Below are 22616 nucleotides of genomic sequence, written 5' to 3'. Positions count from 1 at the left end.
TAAGTGGTGATTTTAGTTATAAATGAATTAAGTAGTAAATTATGTAAGATAGGAGTTTTCCTTATACTACAGAAGTTTTTGAAAATAGGACATCTATCCACAAAGAGGGTAATGAAATTTATTTATAAAGACTGAGACCTCCTTAACAAAGTAGAGATAAATTTATTAAATGCTAAGTGTCTGATGGTGTAAAAGTTATAAGCAATTTTAAAGATTAGAGTAGAAGAACTATATCATATATGTATATTTAGAGAGAGAGAGTCTGAAGGGCTATATCAAGCTAAGACATAAAAAAATTCTTAGTGTCATCCTAAAAAAAAATAACTAATACACTGAAAAGACAGTTAAGCATTTATTGGTGGTCTGTGGTTTCATTTATATATTAAGTTCAATATGCTTTTAAATATCTTATATTTGTTAGGCATGTGTGTGTATATGAATACAAAATATGAAGCATTTCCTGTTGGAAATAAGAACAATCCTTACCTGTTTTACCTATGAGGAACTATCTCTGGAGACACTTTAAGAATACGCCTCAACTAGTACTATCAATACTACAAATGAAAATCTAGCTAGATAATATCTTACCTGTAAGAGAGGACACAACTACCACAAAGTCAAAAATGTTCCATCCACTTGAAAAATAGAGACACCGGAAAGCAGTAAGTTTCAATACACATTCTACAGTGTATAGTATCACCAAAATTAGGTCAATCCAGCTTTGAGCAAGCACCATGCTTGTGCTCTGTTCATCACTTTCTGTCATCATGACTATTGCTTGAACACAGATAAGAACCAAAATGATGATATTAAAAGCTTGACTTGTTACCATGTCAAAAATCAGTCCTTGGAACTTGTTCTGTGAGCAAGAAAAAAAAAGATAGAATATTCTTATTAATTCATATTGATATTCTTATTTTTAAGATTCTTTTATATGGTCATATGCTCTTTTGTTGAGCTACCTTCTAGGCCTTTTAATAGTCTTATGGATGTGACTTATTGTAGTCTTAATAATTATAAGCATAGGGAAGAGTCAAACAATATCTTCTTAATATAATAGGCTAATTAATAGCCTTAACTCTATATATTCACATACAGAGTCTGTATATTTGCAGCTGTCATATTATCATACATGGGAGAATAAATGAGTGACTACATATTTTTTTTTGCCTCCAGGGTTATTGCTGGATGCTCAGTGCCTGCACCACGAACCCACTACTACTGGAGACCATTTTTCCCCCTTTTGTTGCCCTTGTTTTAACATTGTTGTGGTTATTATTGTTGTTGTTGTTGTTGGCTAGGACAGAGAGAAGTGGAGAGAGGAGGGGAAGACAGAGAGGGGAGAGAAAGATAGGCACCTGCAGATCTGCTTCACCACCTGTGAAGCAACTCCCCTGCAGGTAGGAAGCCGGAGTTCCAACCAGGATCCTTACGTAGGGTCTTGTGCTTCGTGCCACATGTGCTTAACCCTCTGAGCTACCGCCGGACTCCCGAGTGGCTACATTTTTACCAAAGTATAATCGCTAGTTTATATAGTCAACACAAACAGGAAAAGCGCCAACAGCTTAATGGAGGACCATCTTTTTTTTCAAAATTTTTATCAAAATCATTTCTTGTTAACAAATGATAACACGATTCCATTTTTGAAAGAAATATCTAAAGGAAACTTATTTTATGCTTTAAAAAAAAATCTCAGTTTTTTCTTACTCCTGGACGAGGCATTGGCTTTTGAGAGTCCTCACACATCATTTTCTTCAGCACACGGTAATGTTTCTTCTGTCCTACTGTTATAAAGATATTTGAGCCTGCTTGGTATAGACATGAAGGAAACAAAGATATTAATCACACTTAATCCAAAAGTTGTTTCATATTAATGTACATTCTGGAAAAACTAGCATATATTGATTTAAGGCTTCAAGATAAACTTAGTTACAAGGAACTAAATCATGCTTGAGTATGCGTAGCTTGCTGGACAAAAAATAATGTTAATACATCAAAACAAATAATGGTAATGGTTAATAATACACAATACTTCAGTGCACTTTCTTTTTGTACTCTTTTCTGCCTATTGCAGTCTTCCTCTTGTTAGAGAAAAGGCAAAGTAGTGTGGGTGGGTAAGTAAGGTTGAATTTGAAAGGTAAAGGTCAGGTTCTTTGTGCCTCTTAACAGGCTGGACAAAAAACCAGAATTGATCATGTATGTATTTTTACCATTTATATATTTATTTTTCATGGACTATATGACATTATTTTTCATTATTATTATGCTTACTTGTTCATAGCACTTTCTACTACTTATTTATCTTTGTGTTTATAATGCTAATTTCAGTTCCTTTTTGTTGTTTTAATTTTATTATCTAAAGCACTGTTCAGCTCTGGTTTATGGTGATACTAGGGATTGAACATGGGACCTCAGAGCCTCAGGTATAATTTTTTTTTTCACAACAATTACGCTATCCCCAGTTCTTAACTTCAGTGACTTATACAAAATACATAAAGTGGGTAAGAGGTAAACATTTAATCATGTGTTCATTTAGAATTAGGAATCCTGGGGAGTCGGGCTGTAGCGCAGCGGGTTAAGCGCAGGTGGCGCAAAGCACAAGGACCAGCATAAGGATCCCGGTTTGAACCCCAGCTCCCCACCTGCAGGGGAGTCGCTTCACAGGCGGTGAAGCAGGTCTGCAGGTGTCTATCTTTCTCTCCTCCTCTTTGTCTTCCCCTCCTCTCTCCATTTCTCTCTGTCCTATCCAACAACGACAACAACAATAATAACTACAACAATAAAACAACAAGGGCAACAAAAGGGAATAAATAAATAAAATAAATAAATTAATTTAAAAAAAAAGAATTAGGAATCCTTACTGCCCTAGTCAGGAGTTGGTCACTTAAGATTAACAAAGGTCACCATTCTGAAGCATATGAGCAGATCCTATGAAGTTGAAATGTCAAATCAAAAAAAGTATTTAATCACTACTTTCTCTAAAGCCATTTGATTAGTGGAGATTCAATCTAATTTGCTTACCAGATTCTGTACAAAGCTACAATTTGATGGCACGACTAAGAATAAAATTTCAGAAAGTGGGTGAAAGTGAAATTTCAAAATTAAGCGCCTTTTTTACTTTTTTAGAAACCCTTTTGACACCTAATAGAAATAGATTAATCTGATTAAAATAAAGTTACAAGCTTTGTAGGCCTGTTATTTGTAGAAATCCTGATGTAAGTCTTTTGTGTAGAGATGGCACCATATAGAAACTGTTTACTTCTGCCTCTGATTTTGTTTTTTGTTTTTTTTCCATTTTTTTCATTTTATTTGAGAGAATAGAGAGAAACCAAGAAGGGAGAGGAAGTTAGAGAGTTAGAGAGAAAGAGAGACACCAGCAGCACTGCAGCTGAACCCAGGCGGAGACTGGGGCTTGAACCCAAGTTCTTTCTTGTTCAGGATAACCTGTGTGCTTAACCTGCTATGCCACCACCCAACCTCTATACTTTCTTTCTTATTTAATGCACAACCATTTTGGTCATTTACTCAGTATTTTTTACTTTCTCTACTACCAGCAGAAAAATATCTACTTTGACTGACAAATATCCATGCTTGTTATTGACGTGAAGGTTTTGGAAATATCAGAGGGTAAAAGGTATGGCCTCCTTTCCATAAACTTGTTCACATACCTATGCTGACCCACAAAAAATATTATTTTTTCATGTCCCTATTTAAAGACATAGAGAAAAAAAAATCCTGACATTTTTTTTCCACATTTGCTTATTTTTAATTTTTTTCCTATTTATTTTTAATTTTTCTTTATTAGGGGACTAATGTTTTATAGTCGACAGTAAATATAATAGTTTGTACATGTATAACATTTCCCAGTTTTCTACCCACTAGGTCCTCTGACATCATGTTCCAGGACCTGAACCCTCCCCCATCTCAACCCCCCCCCTTTTTTTTTCTTTTTCTTTTCCAGAGCACTGCTTAGCTCTGGTTTACGGTGGTGCGGGGGATAGAACCTATAACCTGGAACTCTGGAGCCTCAGGCATGACCATAACCATTATGCTATGTACTTCCTGGCATTTTTGTTTTCTTGTATATAGAAAATAATGTACAGTCTAATATTTTAGCAATACTTATCAACAGAAAGGAGTATAAATAAGTTTTAGAAAAATAACATTAATCTGGATCCAACATCAATTATAAAATCAAAACATTTTATAAATATATGTGGTTTGTTCAGGTATTGAAGAGAAAATAATGACTATACTTATCTTGTACTTGTTGAAACTGGCAACAATTGCACCAATCAGCATACTCAGAGGGAGAAATAATCCAAGGATAACAAAGTTGATGAAGTAAAAATACATGTAGAAATTGTGTTCATACCTAGGCTGGATATCAACCTAAAATTTAAGTTCAAAATAAGTAATATCATTGAGAATTTTTTAGAGCAGTAGAACATTCCATATATTGTAATGATAAGTGTTTTAAGTTATAAACTAAAAACCCAGAGAATGCACAACACCAGCTGTTAATGTTATGCCAATGTATGTTTATCTCTGTTTTAAAAATATCATTCTGGTTAATAATGTTAATAATATATGTGTAGGGGTATAGCAGGGGGAAGAGGTATTATGTGTGTGTCAGGTAAAGGGAAATCTCTATGCTCATCAAAGGTTTTTCTATTAAACTAAAACTACTCTAAAAATAGCCTAACAAATAATAATTGGTTCTAGGGACATCTCAGTAGACTGAGGATCTGCTTTGGTATCTGTCAGGGCCTGAATCAGAGGCCTGATGCTGTGTGAGAACACAGGTACAGAGAACCAAGGGAGTTTCATGGTGGTTGGTGGAGTGGTGTTTTGGTATATGCCATCTCTTCTCTCCCTCCCTTTCTTTTTCTCAGGGTTGGCTGAGCTGTGTTGCTTTTGTATGAGTTCTGTGTTCACTCTCAATCAAAGCAGAAGCAAAATCAACAAACCAAACTCGGGGGAAAAAAATCAGTCTTATGGTTAGAAGCATAGAAGGTGAAAGTTGGAAGAAGGGGAGGGAGTGAGGGAAGTGTGTTGGGTTCTCCTGCATGGTGGTGGAATGGACCTAAATTGGGGGTGAGAGTGTCCTGCAGACACCTATCACCAAAAGATGAGAAACTGGTACCTTTGTGTCAACAACTGTACTATAACCATAAAGCCACCAATACAAAAATAAAAATTTAAAAAAAAGTAATGATTATCAGAGGCAGAGGGTGAGAGAGGAAGGAATGGAGAAAGCTGGTCAAAAGATAGTTCATGGTCCAGGAGGTGGCACAGTGGATAAAACACTGGATTCTCAACCATGAGGTCCTGAATTCGGTCCCCGGCAGCACATGTACCAGAGTTGTTTGGTTCTTTCTCTCTCTGCCTATATTTCTCATAAATAAATAAATTCTTTTAAAAAAAGATGGACAGTTCTAGTTACAAAACAAAGAAATCCTTGGCTGTAATGTATAACATGATGTCTAAATGCTAATACTGTGATATATATATATATATATATATTTTTTTTTTACAGAAAATCCTAGAAGTTATCATCATAAAGAGACTTTCCTTTTTTTTTTAACTTCATCTCAATGAAAAGATAGATGTAAACTAAACCTAATGTAATAATTTCACAATGTATGTAAATCAAACCATTATGCTATTTACCATACATTTTTTATGATGTAGGTCAACTCTTTCTCAATACAACCAGTGGAAAGTAGGGGATGATTAACTCTTTTTCTCTCAGATTTAAAAATTTTTTTTGTTGGATCATTACAAAGAAAAATTGAGAGGGAAGTGTGAGAAAGTGTGTGTGTGCGTGAGAGAGAGAGAGAGAGAGACAGAGAGACAGAGGGACAGAGAGAGAGAGAAAAGACACCTGCAGCACTGCTTGTGAAGGTATTCTCCTGCAGGTGAAGACCAGGAACTTGAACCAGGTGCACCACCACCTTCCTGTGGTTTTGCATTACTTTTTCAACTGTAGCTTTAAGATTTTATTTTACTTACGTCAATAGAATCAATTGCTGAGTACATAACATCAAGCCATCCATTAAATGTTGCCTGTAAAAAAATGCCATGAATTTAATTCTAATGGAAATACTATGCTCTATGGCAAACAAAAAGTAAAACTCAACCTGTTATTAATACCTCCACACATTTGACTAGTAAGGCTGACCATACTTCAATATACTGTGGAACTGAGATCTTTATCCTTTTCAGTACTGTATGTATGCTATTAGCAACTATTGATATAAAAATTCACAGCTTAATTGCAGTTAATAACTTAAAATATTTAAGATACTAAAATACAGAGACAAAGATAGACAGATAATAATCACATGCCTACCAAGTATAAGTTACTCGTAGCTGCTTTACTACATTATGTGCTTTTAAATAGGAGGTGAGAAGGGAATAATGCATTTTCTTATTTGCTAGATCTTGGATTACTAGGTAGGTATTCTTTAAAAGATTTCATATAGAAAAAGAAATAGTAATCTACTGTTTGGTACTGTTGGCTCAAATGCTTTTTTTTTTTTTTTTTTTTTGCTTTTTTACCAGAGCACTGCTCAGCTCTGGTTTATGGCGGTGTGGGGGATTGAACCTGGGACTTTTGAACCTCAGGCATAAGAGTCTCTTTGAATATCCATTATGTTATCTACCCCTAGCTCAAATAACTCTTATCCTATGCTTAATCAGTGACGTATGATGCTAATAGGTTGGCCAGTTAGCTTTTTCTTCAAGTATTCCCATCTTCATCTTACCCTCCTTTCTCCAACTGACTAGGGACTGCATGTCAATTCTGTCTCTCTGAATGAGACCAATTCACCATTCATATTGTGTCCTTTGCATTCACCTACAATATGGATGAATATATGTATGTATAAGTATTTTGTTAAAATATACTCACCACTTGCAGCAGTGCAAGGAAACCATTCCCAACATTATCAAAGTTTACTTGTATTTTCTTCCAGGAAAAAGATTCATTTAGTGCAAGGCTTTCACAATCACTTCTATTCAAGACTTCAGGTAAAGGAAAAACATCCTCGCTTTCTGGGCCAAAGCACCTATAGAATTTGCCAGCAAATAGGTTTACTCCCATGATGCTAAAAGTGAGCCAGATCATCAGGCCAAAAAGAAACACATTCAAAGTAGGTAAAGTTGTTTTTATTAGTGCTCTTACAACAACCTGGAATAAAACAAAAAGAAATGTGATTTTTTATATAAGAATGCAAAACGATTTTAATTAAATTTCAGATACCGGTTAATAAAAATTGATGAAATAACAAAGAACACTATCTACAGATTTAATAAGTTGCATGACACTATTTGTGTATGCTAAATAACTACATTTTATTAAAATACTAAAACTTTGTGCCACAAAAATGACAAAAGGAAATAAAGCTGATTGTCATAATTACTAGAATAAATAGTAATCTTAGTTTGACCCATTTATAGATTCCTTATACTGTGCCAGGAGCAGGTTAAGAATTAACTGTGTGTGCATGTCTGAGGTTATCTAGTGACTATATAAAGTATAAAGAAGGTGAACCTAGAACTACAGCTTGGGTTTTCTGTTTGCTTTTTTTTTTTTTTTTTTTGGCCATCAGGGTTATTTCCAGGGCTAAATGCCTGACTTTACCTTTCCAGACACCAATTTGCAGATGCTACCATGATGCCAACCTAATTTCTCTGGGCAGAGAACCTCATCAATGCTTCCTGGAACCCCACCTCCCAGATCCCTGCCCCACTAAGGAAAGATAGAAACAGGCTGGGAGGTATAGACTGACCTGTTAAGGCCCATGTAGAAAAGCAATTACAGAAGCCATACCTCCCACCTTCTGTGCTCCATAAAAATCTTTGGTCTATACTGCCAGAGAGATTAAGAATATGGAAGCAATGAAGGAGATGGGATATGGAACTCTGGTGGTGGGAATTGTATGGGATTGTACTCCTACTAACCCACAATTTTGTCAATCATTATTAAATCACTAATAAACAATCTTTTAAAAGTAGTAGAATATAAGATTTATATAATAGTAATAATGTTAGAATTGAGAAGTCAATGCAAATTACTAATATAATGGAAATTAGTAATCCAAAATAAAAACCTAGATTTGTTTAGAACCCTTTCTCTTACCTTCATTTTTTCAAATTGAGATAGAACTCTGAGTCCCCGGAGGAATTTAATGGAAGCAAGTGGTTTAAGTTCTTCCCTAGATTTTCCTATTAAGTTAAGACAAAACACCTGAAAACACACATGTTTTAAAAGAGTTAGATGCAATTTAAATAAAAAACCTTATAAAATAACTTTTTTTGAAAAGCATAAACAATTTGCAAAATATTTTAATAGGTATTTCAATACTTATGTGAAATTGTGAGAAAATGAGAAAATAATGAAATCAATAAGGAAAGAAAAGCAGTAGATACATATTGAGGCAAAAAATATGAACTTGATATACTTTATGATAAAAAATAATGTTCATATATATTTTAGCTTGAAATAGGTTAATTATTTAAATATTTATATAATTATTTATAATATTTCAATATGGTGATATCAATCAATATACTCATTAAAACAAATGAAATCTATTTACATATGCATCTACATATAAATATAATTAAGACAGTACAAAATTTGATTTCAAAGGAGTGGTATCAAGGGAGCCATAATTATTGTTTACTTCAAGGAAAATTTTATACAATTTTAAATATAAGATGTTAATGAAAAATTTAAAAGTTTATATATATATATATATATATATATATATATAGAGAGAGAGAGAGAGAGAGAGAGAGAGAAACAGAGAGAGATTCAAGATTAATAATAAGTATCAGTGGAGAATGAACAAAGTGGTAGACTTCAGATCAACCTTTATTATATCTTCTTATTTTCAGATAACAAATTGAAACTTTGTTCCTTTTTAACATATTCAGTTTTTTTTTTCTTGAGGCAGAATTTGAAGTGAATGAATACATCTTTTATGTAAGAATGGAGGGATATGAGCACATAACAGCGACCAGAAAACAAGATTTTCAGGTGCTGTGTGATAGTACAAGATTTGTTTGCCTGAATTAATTATGAAGAAAGGCCCAGCTTTTGTAGTTAACTACAGATTGAGAAGTTTAGTCACTACTTACAGACTAGAGAGTCATTTTTTCATTTGAAAATAAATTCTTACCAGGTAACAGGAATTGGTCTATTGGGTTGTCAGGAAAGTCATGATATGTTTGGTTTTTTTCTATGCAAAAATGCAGCATGTCTTTTCTTAACAGTCCAATAGATAAGGGGATAAAGGAGGAACCCCCCCCCCCAAATATTCTAACCTAATGAAGTTCCTCTTTTAGTGTTGGAAGGCAGAAAGTGAACAAACTATATGAATAAATTATATAATAAAGTAGGTCTAGGAGATGAGAAAGAAGAAAAGAATAGTAGAGTAATTGCAGTTTTTGATAGGGTAGTAAGAAAAGATCTAGCTACGCTCACAGGTTTGATTTAAGCAAATGTGTAAAGGGTGTTAGCCATCAAAAGTAAGCTCTGAGAAAAAGATAGAATAAATGCAAAGGCATTAAGATGGAAATAATCTTGATGTATATTTAAGAAACTTCAGAAAATCAGTGTTAGTGAAGCAGTATAGAGAATAGGAAAAGAGAAGGGAGGAGAAACTCGTAAAATTGGATATTGTTTCTACAATAATTGGATATTGCCACTACTTGTAGACTTCTGATTGCAAAACCTACAGCTTTTACTTGAAGATGGATATTTGTTAAAGGGTTCCAAAGAGAGAAGTGAGTGGAACTAATTTCCATTTTCCCATAGTAATTCCAGTTTTCCTTGGAGAACAGAATGACAGAAACGGGGGTATCACTCTGCAATTAAGTACAGTGATTCAAGCGAGTTTCGGTAGTTTGGATCAGGTAGGTAGATGGGGTTGGACGGCTATAAGTTCAATACTGATTATATAATTAAAGAGAAACATGATTTAAAAATAAGGATAGAGAGGGAAGAGAATTCTTAGAAAAGGATGACAGGACCTAGTGGGGTTTGTATTGTTATATGGAAGACTGATAAATGTTACGCATGTACAAACTATTGTATTTACTGTCAACTGTAAAACATTAATCCCCCAATCAAGAAAAAAAAATTAAAAAATTCGGATAGATACAAAATATTGTGCAATACTATTCTTCCTGCAGTGAATAGGTTCATAGATGACTATTAGAATAATCCAGAAGTGCTCATTTGAAAAAAAAATTTAGAATGAGAACAGATAGATGTGATTCATTTCAAATGAAGACATATGGAATGCTGTAGTTAGGAATGTATAGAGAAAGGGAAAAACAATGTACAAGTGAGAGTAAGATAAAGGAATAGTACATCAAAGAACTTAAAAAAAATAAGTACATCCCACCTACACCTCAAGGACATCTTTGATGAATCAAACCCAATTGCAAGGAAGACTAAAGCAGAAACAAACCAATGGGACTACATCAAATTGAAAAGCTTCTGCACATCCAAAGAAACTACTAAAAAAACAAAGAGACCCCTCACAGAATGGGAGAAGATCTTCACATGCCATACATCAGACAAGAAACTAATCACCAAAATATATAAAGAGCTCAGCAAACTTAGCACCAAAAAAGCAAATGACCCCATCCAAAAATGGGCAGAGGATATGAACAAAACATTCACTACAGAGGAGATCCAAAAGGCTAACAAACATATGAAAAACTGCTCTAGGTCACTGTCAGAGAAATGCAAATTAAGACAACACTAAGATACCACCTCACTCCTGTAAGAATGGCATACATCAAAAAGGACAGCAGCAACAAATGCTGGAGAGGTTGTGGGGACAGAGGAACCCTTTCACATTGCTGGTGGGAATGTAAATTGGTCCAGCCTCTGTGGAGAGCAGTCTGGAAAACTCTCACAAAGGTAGACATGGACCTTCCATATGATCCAGTAATTCCTCTCCTGGGGTTATACCCCAAGGACTCCATAACACCCAACCAAAAAGAGGTGTGTACTCCTATGTTCATAGCAGCACAATTCATAATAGCTAAAACCTGGAAGCAACCCAGGTACCCAACAACAGATGAGTGGCTGAGAAAGCTGTGGCATATATACACAATGGAATACTATGCAGCTATCAAGAACAATGAACCCACCTTCTCTGACCCATCTTGGACAGAGCTACAAGGAATTATGTTAAGTGAGCTAAGTCAGAAAGATAAAGATGAGTATGGGATGATCCCACTCATCAACAGAAGTTGAATAAGAAGATCTGAAAGGGAAACTAAAAGCAGGACCTGACCAAATTGTAAGTAGGGCACCAAAGTAAAAACCCTGTGGTGAGGGGTAGACATGCAGCTAGCTTCCTGAGCCAGTGGGGGGTGGGAGTGGGTGGGAGGGATGGGTCACAGTCTTTTGGTGGTGGGAATGGTGTTTATGTACACTCCTAGTAAAATGTAGTCATATAAATCACTAGTTAATTAATACGATAGGGGGAAAATTAATTGTATGTCTCGAAGTTTTTCAAAACACAAACTGAATCTTTTCAATATATAGGCTGTGTAATTGATATGCAGACTATCTCAAAAGCCTAGACCAAGTAGATCAGAAGCAACCAATAGCACAGCTATATACAAGATACTGGGTACTGTACAGCAAACCCTAACAAAAGGACTTTTCAAAAGTTAACCCAATTACCAATTAATGTGATGATAACATTAACTATCTTTTTGAACCCTAAGACAGCAGGAACCTCACATCTCCACTATAGAGCCTCTACTTCCCCCAGTCCTGGAACCATTGGATAGGGCCCACTTTCCCGTATGCCTCTCCCAATCCATATCAAATAATATTACATCTGTCGACCACAACCTAAACAACACAACGATTGCCACCTCAACATGCTTCACTTCAGACTGTGTCCAGAGACTTCACGTGTGGAATGAAAACCCTTCAGCTTCATTACTTGGGTGAGACCTTTCCTTTCATAGTATACTCTAATTCCATCTCAGGTGATTCACTTTCTAACAAAGTCCCAAAACCTAGATATACACCAGTTTCTGTGAGAGAGAGCATATGTTCACACGTATCCGTAAACTACTGCAAAATATATACCTGAAAGCAGAAGTACGCTAGAGTTTGCAGTGAGTACCCCTGTAACACTTCCTCTCCACTATTCCAAGCTTTGGGTCCATGATTGCTCAACAATTTGTTTGGCTTCGTATGTTAACTCTCTTTTCAATCACCAGGTTCCGGATGTCATCAGGATGCCGGCCAGGCTTCCCTAGACTGAAGACCCCACCAATGTGTCCTGGAGCTCTGCTTCCCCAGAGACCCACCCTACTAGGGAAAGAGAGAGGCAGATTGGGAGTATGGATCGATCAATCAATGCCCATGTTCAGCAGGGAAGCAATTACAGAAGCCAGACCTTCTACCTTCTGCAACCTACAATGACCCTGGGTCCATGCTCCCAGAGGGCTAGAGAATGGGAAAGCTATCAGGGGAGGGGGTGGGATATGGAGATTGGGTGGTGGGAATTGTGAGGAATTGTACCCCTCCTACCCTATGGTTTTGTTAATTAATACTTTCTTAAATTAAAAAAAAATAAGTACATACAATAACAACCATGAAGTCCAGCCTGTACCAGCCATTTTTAAAATAGGCTTTAAAACCATATGCCACCAACTTTAGAAGCATTTCCAAAATGAAGATGTAAGCAAAGATCATGTCAGCATATTCTAACAAGATCTTAATGGTTTTTCTCTGGTCAATGTATATATCTTCAAAGGCCTGTGGGTAAAAAAAAAATAAATTAGTTTATCTGTAATTAAAATTTTAGTTTATATGTAATTTGATCAATTAATTGGATTTAACACAAGCAACATAAATTTTAGTTACATCTGATACAATTCTTAGCTCTAATTAAGCATATCCAACTCAAATACGTACACAGCTTGATAACAGGAGCAAAGATTTTATTTTATTTTTTAAATTTATTTATTTTTAATTTTTATTTATTTATTTTCCCTGTTGCTGCCCTTATTGTCTTTTTACTCTTGTTGTAGTTATTATTGTTGTTGTTATTGATGTCGTTGTTGTTAGGACAGAGAGAAATGGAGAGAGGAGGGGAAGATAGAGAGGGGGAGAGAAAGACACCTGCAGACCTGCTTCCCCACCTGTGAAGCGACTCCCCTGCAGATGGGGAGCCAGGGGCTCAAACCGGGATCCTTAGGCCGGTCCTTGTGCTTTGCTCCACCGGCGCTTAACGCACTGCGTTACTGCCTGACTCCCGAGATTTTTATTTTTAATGTACCTTCTAATATCTATACTCTGATTAGAAGAAAAAGCTCCATTGCTTGATAGACTGCAGAAATTAATCAGTAGAAACATGAATATAAAACAGAACTACAAGAGTCTCTAGAACACCTCATTTTTTTTTTTAATGAGAGAGAGATACAGAGACAGAGAGAGCATCATCTAGGTCTTAAGGTCAATATTCTATTTACTGTGGAAAAGCAGATACTGATAATGTCACTCATTGCAATTCCATAGTGCTTTGATTTTAGTGTTAATAAAAGGCAATCAGGTGCCAATAATCTCATTCAGATTGTTATAACATGCACGTGAGGTGAAAAAATGTGAACAAGGGGTAAACTAATTCTGTAGGATCAGTAAAATATTTCATTTGGATAGTTCACTGCTTGGCCATTTGTGCAGCCCAGATTCAAAATCTAGCCCCCAGATTATTGAAGGAAATTTTGGTGCTGTAGAGAGGGAAGGAGAAAGACACCTGCAGACCTGTTCACTGCTTGTGAAGAGCTCAAATCCAGGTCCTTGTGTCTGGTAATGTGAACACTCAACGGGGTACGCCATTGCCCAGCTCCCTGATTCGTAATGTTCTATTGGGTGATTGTACAACAATATATTTAGACAGTCACTAATCATGAATTATGGATAATCTTCGGTCATTGCAAAAATCTCTTCAATGATTAGCCTTATCAGTGCACTTAGTATATGAGCAGACATTTGTAGGATAATTTCCCTGCATTAGAACTGTTGGGTCAGGGTTAGGAGAGAGCTCCGCCATTAGAGCACATGCTTTACCATGCACAAGAACCCTGGTTCAAGTCCCTGATCTCTACATGGGAACATGGGAGTGCCATGCAATTAGGATGCTTTATGAGAGGTAGAGAATTCTGTGACTTGTCTTCTCTCTTTCTCTATCGGTAAGTCTCTGTGCCCACCCCCCAAACATACACATGTGCATTGGGAGTGGTGGAACTGTGCAGGAGTAAAGGCTCTGTGAAATCGCTGGCAGAAAAAAAATTCTTGGTTAAAGTGTAAATATATCTCAATTAACAGACTTATACATTTCCCCCATAAAAAATAGCAGTATTCTACTCACCAGTGCAGCTGTGCTAATCAGAGTGATGATGCCAATAAAACACTTGAAGAAACTATTTTCTACTATTTTGCAGCAGGTTTTCCTTATGTTTTTCCACATTTTTCCTTTCCTGGATGCTTTACTGATTTGATCAGGTCCATAGTCTGTTAACAATGAAAGAATGAACGAAACTCTGTAAAACTCATTAAAAATTAAGCATTCCAATATTTTTACTAGTAACAAGTATTGATATGGATAGAAGAAAAGAAACAGAAATGGAGGCATCACACTCCTAGATCTCATTCTATATTATAAGGCCATCATCATCAAAACAGCCTGGTACTCAAAACAAAAATAGGCACACAGACCAGTGGAACAGAATTGAAAGCACAGAACTAAACCCCCACACCTACGAACATCTAATCTTTGATAAGGGGGGCCAAAGTATTAAATGGAGGAAGGAGGCTCTCTTCAATAAATGGTGCTGGGAAAACTGAATTGAAACATGCAGAAGAATGAAACTGAACCACCTTATCTCACCAGAAACAAATATCAACTCCAAATGGATCAAGGACATGGATATTAGATAAAAATATTTTTAAAAATTAAAAAAGAATTTACCAATAATGCCTAAAAATATTCATTCATTCACACACAAGAAAATCATCTGCTAAAGTAAGGACAACAAAATCTGGATTAGGGCAAGAGACATCCACACTTTAATGATGGCCCTTTAGGTCACTACCAGCTCACTCCATCTCCCAGGACCTTAATCAAGGAATCCTGGGATTCCCACACAGTTATGATGGCACAGACCTCTAACAGATCCCTCTCTCCACCATCACTGGTCATTTCCATCAGAAACAACATCATAAACCCTCCTGTAGGCCTCTACAGGACTTTGCCCTCAATGTGGAACAACAATGGTAGAGACTGCCCCACTCTCTGAAGGGAGGCTGGGTCAACACATTCTGCTCATCAAGGAAGACAGGTCCTGAAATGAGTGCAGCCTAGAATGTTCCTAGCTATGAACATGGTATGTGAGCTCAAACTGACAGGGATCTAGATGCTACACAGGCTCTTGTGCTAAATATGAATAGAACATAGGTCCTAGGTCAGACCATTAATGGAATTTATATACTTTTCCCATATTTGGGAGCTACTCTCTGCCCTGATCCAACTTTCTAGTCCTATTCCTAACACTGACACAGTCTTCCCGGACAATTCTTTTAGTACACCTGCATGTTAGCTGTGGCGCTCAGGCAAAAATTAGTGAAATCATAGGCCCCTTGGAATATACCTAAAATAGACTCCCTAGCTTCTTCCAACATAAAGACCCCAGATCTCATCTTCAGTATTCTTACTTTTGGTTCCTCATTTTTAAACAGTTTGTTCTGCTTTGTATCTTAATGCTTTTCAACTACCAAGTTGCAGATGCTACCATGACACCAACCTAGCTTCCCTGGGCTTCCTAGAACCCCATCTTTCCAGAGCCCTACCCCACTAGGGCAAGATAGGAACAGGCTAGGGGTATGGGTCAACCTGCAAATGCCCATGTTCAGTGAAGAAGCAATTATAGAAGCCAGACTTTTCACCTTCTGTACCCCATAAAGATCTTTGATGCATACTCACAGAGAGAGAAAGAATAGGGAACCTTCCAAAGGAGGGGACAGCATGCAGAACTTCGGTGGTTGGAATCGCGTAGCATAGTACCTCTCTTATTTCACAATCTTTTCAATCATTATTAAATCACTAATAAGAAATCTTTTGAATATCAAATTTGGGCAATGCATGGCTATTATTATCCTATGCCTTTTAGTTTTATTTGTATCTTTGAAAAATATTTATGTATTTCCTTTTATGAGACAGATATATAGAGAGGCCAGACCATCACTCAGCTCTGGCTTATGGTGATGCCAGAGATTCAGCCAAGACATTCTGAGTCCTCAAATAAGCAAAGCATATGCTCTAACATGTTGAACTATCTCTCTGGCACTCCTTGCTTGCTTGCTTTATTTATTATGGGCTTTTGCCCACTTTAAAATTTTGAAATCATACATAGAATACTTTATTAATCTCAGAAGGTAAGTCTTGTTATTTATTTCACAGTTGAAGAGCTTAGTTTAAAAGAAACAGCTAATAAATTAATTCATGATAGAGAAGAACTTGAATTTATGCTGTCAAATCACTGATTTAATATTATTTTCATACACTTATTTGTTTATGACACAGAGAGAGCTAGAGTATCACTTTGGAGGCATGTTGATCTTGACCTCTATCACTGTGTTACCTCCTGGGTCAACCAACACATTTTTATAAACTGAGGACTATTGGCTCATGGATAGAATTCACATCTCTCAAAAATATGTCAGCACATTTCAGTCACCACTCTTTTTAAAAATTTTTAAAAAAAATATTTATTTATTACCTTTTGTTGCCCTTCTTGTTTTATTGTTGTTGGTATTATTGTTTTTGTTATTGATGTTGTTGTTGTTGGGTAGGACAGAGAGAAATGGAGAGAGGAGGGGAAGACAGAGAGGGGGAGAGAAAGATAGACACCTGCAGATCTGCTTCACCTCCTGTGAAGCGACTCCCCTGCAGATGGGGAGGCAGGGGTTCGAACTGGGATCCTTATGCAGGTCCTTGCACTTTGTGCTACCTGCACTTAACCTGTTGTGCTGCCGCCCAGCTCCCACCACCAAAATTCTATCTTCCCCATTGTGAGGCACTGAAATTCCTCCTACCCACATTCTCAACTCCTCTTTATCAAGCTTGCACTTGTAAACACAGAGCGGGATTTATGTTTCGTCCTTTTTCCTTGCTTTCACTTCTTAAATCCCATATATGAGTGAAATCATCTGGTGTTTCTCTTTCTCTCCTGAATAAACCCTTTTAACCTATGCATATATGGAGTTTTCCACAGGAAATAAAATAGGTCCTTACCTTTATCAAGTGTTAACATTTCATGACATCTATTATAAGCTTCTGTCGGAAATCATGTGGACATGTCTGCATGTACAAATACTTGTATGTATGTAACCTTTGTCAAGTTAATAAACTTTTTAAGTTAGAAGCATATCTGGGTCAGGGAGATAGCAAAGTCTTACAAAATAAACTTTCATCATCTGAGGCTCAACATCCCAGGTTCAATCCCTGGCACCACCATAAGCCAGAGTTATGCAATACTTTAGTAATAAACAAACAAATAAAACCCGTTTTATATATATACACATATATATATAATATATAACGTTATATATATGTATAGTATATATAATATACATAACATCATATATATATGTATATATATGATATTATTATTTAGTTAAGAGAAATTTTCTAAGCAATGAAACTTATTTTTTCTCACCTTTTTTATGATGCTTTAGCTTTTCATGTTCATAGATTATTTCTTCAGAGATAATATCAACTGTACTGCATTCAGATGAGCTAGATTGTTTCACTTTCTGAAAAGTTAAGCCCCACCAAAAGATTAAAAGTTTAATTTACTCACTATAAATGAGCACAACTTCATTTCATTCTCAGAAATAAGAAAAATTATATACAAAAGAGATCAGATTTTGAAGTCTTTAGGTCAATTTTATAGTTGATAGTAAAATACATACACATCTCCATGAGTTGAAATTTCAAAACTCATTTTATGTACTTAATTTCAGCTAAAATAATTTTAAATTAAAATTAATATGTAGTCATTAACAGTGTCTTCCAAAAAACGTATATAGGTTATCTTCAAAGGATTTGGGTTCCAAAGATTTCTTAAAGTTATGCACAATGTTCCCATATACTCTATTTAAACTAGATGAGTAATGGGAGTTGGGCGGTAGTGCAGCGGGTTAAGCACACGTGGCACAAAGCGCAAGGCGTAAGGATTCCGGTTCAAGCCCCTGGCTCCCCACCTGCAGGGGCATCGCTTCACAAGCAGTGAAGCAGGTCTGCAGGTGTCTATCTTTCTCTCCCCCTCTCTTTGTCTTCCCCTCCTCTCTCCATTTCTCTCTGTCCTATCCAACAACAAAGACATCAATAACAACAATAATAATTACAACAACAACAAAACAAGGGCAACAAAAAGGGAAAATGAATAAATAAATATTTTAAAAGTCTTTTCAAAAACTAGATGAGTAACATCAGAGTTACATATTTTGGCACCTCCTGATTTCAAAAACAGGCAGACAGCACTGCACTTAGTCCTTACTATAAAATACATTTCAGAGGCCAGGAGATAGATCACCCCGTAGAAAGTACACTGTATCATGACTGTAGGTCAGAGTTTGTCCAACACCACAGTGGAGCACAAAGCACAAGATCGAATATCATAAGTGGTAAAGCAGTGCTATGGTCTCTCTCTTTTTCTTTTTTAATTTTAATTTAAATTAGATTTTTTTTATTTTATTGGGTAGAGACAGAGAGAAATTGAGACAGAAGGCAGAGTTTAATTTTAATTTAAATTTGATTATTTTTTTATTTTATTGGGTAGAGACAGACAGAAATTGAGACAGAAGGCAGAGGTAGAGAGGGGGAAGTATGGGGCCGGATAGTGGCATATCTGGTTAAGGGCACAGTACAAAGTGCAAGGACCCCACACAAAGATCCCTGTTCGAGCCACTGACTCCCCACCATCGAAGGGTTACTTTACAAGCACTGAAGTAGATCTGAAAATGTCTATCTTTTCCTCTCCTCCTTTGTATTCCCCATCCCTTTAAATTTCTCTTTGTCCTATTCAAAAAAAGAAAAAAAATTGAACAAAAAAAGGGCCATAGGAGCAATGGATTCATAAAGCAACACCAAGCCCCAGTGATAACCCTGGAGGCAAAAGAACAAAACAAAAAACAAAACAAATGAGGCAGAGATAAAAGAGAAACAAAGTTTTCCCCTGCAGATGGGGACTGGGGACTTGAATGCAGGTACTTGCACATCACGACATGTGCATTCACTGGGTATGCACCGATCAGCCCTCTGATTCTATCTGTGATTGTAAAGAGGTAAAAGGCCACTGAGATCAGTAGAATTTTGTAGGTACAAAGCCTTATGAAAACCCTGGCAGCCAAAAAAGAAAAAAAAAGAAAGAAAGAAAAAAAAGTCCATTTTAAAAGTCTGAGATAGGATGAGTGAGATAGCAAAATAGTTACATACAGAGATTCTCATGCCTGAGGTTTCAAGATCTCAGGTTCAATGTCCCAATCTTGCACACCACCATAAACCAAAGCTGAGCACTGGAAAATAAAAATAAAAGGAGGAGGAGGAGGAGGAGGAGGAAGAAGAGAATAAGAAACAGGAGGATGTAAAGCTCACTGGGTAGGGTGTCGGCATTGCCATCTGTGCCACTGAGGTTCAAATTCAAGCACCATTCAAGGTACTATAGCAATGGAGGTAGTTTTGTTGCTGTGCTGCCTTTCACTCTTTCTATTTGAATGAAAAAAAAGTAGTGAAATCACACATGTACATTACCCTGACTCCAAAAGGGAGAATAAAAATATAGTCAAAGCTGCATTGTACTGGAGTTAAAAATGGACACTTGAATCAACAGAGAAGAATTGAGAGCCCAGAATTGAGCCCACAAATATACAACCACCTAATATATGACAAAAAGGGCAAAAGCATTCAATGGGGTAAAGAAGTTCTCTTCAATAGTTGGTGCTGAGAATATTGAACAGTCACATGTAGGAAAGTGAAACTAGACCAACACTTAACACCATGCAACAAAGTCAAATCAAAATGAATTAAAGATCTAGATATTAGACCAGAAATTAAAATTTATAGAATAAAACTGGTGAAACTTTGCAGGATATTCACATCAAAGATGTACTTGGAGTTCATAACTGAACTCCAATATTCACAATAGCCAAAGAGGGGAAGTAGCCTAAATGCCCATCAGCAGATGATTAGCTAAAACGTTAAGGTATGTATATTCCATGGAATACTTCTCTGCAATCAAAAAATAGATGATGTGTGTCTTTTGGGACAAAATGGGGAGAACTGGATGTGATTATGCTTAGCAAAATAAGTAAAAGAGATGAGAGAAAACTATCAAATGGTTTCATTCATATGTGTTATCTAGAGAACTTATACACATGAACTTTTGAAAAAAAAAACAGAAGTAAAGTTGCTTCTAAGAATTATACTTGCTATCTTTGGGGGTGGGAGATATAGAACTTTGTGGTGTAGAACATACCCTGTAATCTTATAATCTTGTAATAAAATATTAATGACAAGTTATAAAAAGATAAATACTTTGAATAAAATCCAGTCCATACATTTCTGTATATGTAATCATATGATAAGAATGACTTTAGGGATTCCCACAGAGACATGATGGGCCAAGAATTCCCTCTCGCCACTGTCACTGGTCATCTCCATCAGGAACAACATAATAGACCGCCTTATGGGCCCCTACAAGACCTGGCCCTCAATGTGGATCAACAATGGTATAGAATATTCCGTTCTCTGAAGGGAGGATGGACAACATATTCTACCACCCGAGGAAGATGGGTCCTGAAGTTAGTGCAGCCTGGAATGTTCCTAGCTGTGACCACAGAATGCAAGCTCAGACCTACAGGGACTCAGAGGTTACACAGGAGCCTGTGCTGAATATGGGCACAAGATCAAATCAGTGGGGTTTATAGTTAATGATATTTATACACTTTTACCCTATTTTTGGAGCGACTCTCTTCCCTGATACAGCTTTCTAGTCCATTTTTCCAAATATGACAATATATCCCCAAACAATAACTTGGGTCTACCTGTATGTTAGCTTTCAGACTTAGGCAAAAACTAGTAAAGTCATGGGCCCTTTGGAATATACCTAAAACAGATGTACTATTTTTTCCAAAATGGAGATCCCCAAATTTTTATCTGTAACATTCTTGCCTTTAGGTTCATGATTAGTCAATAATTTGTTCTGCTCTATATCTTAATTCTTTTTCAGCCACAAGGTTCCAGATGCTACCATGATGCCAACCAGACTTCCCTGGACAGATAACCCCATCAATCTGTCCTGGAATCCTGCCTCCCCAGATCCCTGCCCCACTAGAGAAAGAGAGAGACAGGCTGGGAGTATGGATCAAACTGACAATGCCCAGGCTCAGTGGGGAAAGCAATTACAGAAGCCAGACCTTCCACATTCTGCACCCTATAATGACCCTGGGTCCATACTCCCAGAGGGATAAACAATAGGAAAGTTTTCTAAGAGGTGTGTGTGTGTGTGTGTGTGTGTGTGTGTGAGAGAGAGAGAGAGAGAGAGAGAGAGAGAAAGAGAGAGAGAGAGAGGTAGGGTATTCTGGTGGTGGGAATTGTGTGGAATTATACTCTTATCCTATGGTCTTATCACTATTTGCATTTTATAAGTAAAAAATAAAATTAAAAATAGAATGACTTTAGGATATTTGGAATTGAAATAATGGAGTGACAATAAAACAAACAAGCAAATGATTAGTAAAATTCTATAATCAGTGAGACAATATGATAATATAGCTATACTTTGTGAATGACAACTTATAAAACCTTCAATATTATCTGTTACATGGTGTTCATTTTCTTTTTTTTTAATTTTTTTATATTTATTTTATTTATTTATTCCCTTTGTTGCCCTTGTTTTTATTGTTGTAGTTATTATTGTTGTTGTCATTGTTGGATAGGACAGAGAGAAATGGAGAGAGGAGGGGAAGACAGAGAGGAGGAGAGAAAGATAGACACCTGCAGACCTGCTTCACCGCCTGTGAAGCGACTCCCCTGCAAGTGGGGAGCGGGGGCTCGAACTGGGATCCTTATGCCGGTCCTTGTGCTTTGCGCCACCTGCGCTTAACCCGCTGTGCTACAGCCCGACTCCCCGGTGTTCATTTTCTTATCCCAGACTTACGATATTGGCAGGAAGATTTTTTTGGATATCTGATTATGATTTTCTGTGATAGCTATTTCACTCTGAAATGAGTGAAAGTAAAGTGTAATACAAACTATTTTAATTGTTGTATCTTTTTTTCCCCTTGCTTCCAGGGTTATTGCTGGGGCTCAGTGCCTACACTTTGAGTCCACTGCTCCTGGTGGTCTTTTATTTTCCATTTCATTGGACAGGACAGAGAGAAATTTGAGAGAGTAGGGGAAGATAGAGGGGGAGAGAAAGAGATAGATACTTGTAGACCTGCTTCACTGTTTGTGAAGTGATCTCCTGCCCCCTGCAGGTGGGAAGCCTGCTGCTCCAAC

General features: G+C 36.6%; 1 protein-coding gene across 2 annotated transcripts in view; it reads right to left on the bottom strand.

Annotated features, from left to right (window-relative positions):
* The window catches only part of SCN7A (sodium voltage-gated channel alpha subunit 7), a 105425-nt gene that overhangs the window by 7871 nt on the left and 74938 nt on the right, over window positions 1-22616 (bottom strand). Inside the window, exons 16-24 of one of the 2 annotated variants that reach the window (XM_060177771.1) lie at window positions 17773-17869; window positions 14427-14569; window positions 12638-12811; window positions 8147-8254; window positions 6917-7195; window positions 6016-6069; window positions 4257-4392; window positions 1708-1808; window positions 589-859 (exon numbers count right to left, since the gene is read on the bottom strand). In XM_060177771.1, the coding sequence (XP_060033754.1) occupies window positions 589-859; window positions 1708-1808; window positions 4257-4392; window positions 6016-6069; window positions 6917-7195; window positions 8147-8254; window positions 12638-12811; window positions 14427-14569; window positions 17773-17869 (1363 nt within the window). The remainder of the gene's footprint in view (window positions 1-588; window positions 860-1707; window positions 1809-4256; window positions 4393-6015; window positions 6070-6916; window positions 7196-8146; window positions 8255-12637; window positions 12812-14426; window positions 14570-17772; window positions 17870-22616) is intronic. The other variant, XM_060177770.1, reaches the window with a different exon arrangement.

Source organism: Erinaceus europaeus, chromosome 18, assembly GCF_950295315.1.
Source record: "Erinaceus europaeus chromosome 18, mEriEur2.1, whole genome shotgun sequence".
Taxonomy (NCBI): domain Eukaryota; kingdom Metazoa; phylum Chordata; class Mammalia; order Eulipotyphla; family Erinaceidae; genus Erinaceus; species Erinaceus europaeus.
This window is presented reverse-complemented; position numbering and strand designations above follow the sequence as displayed.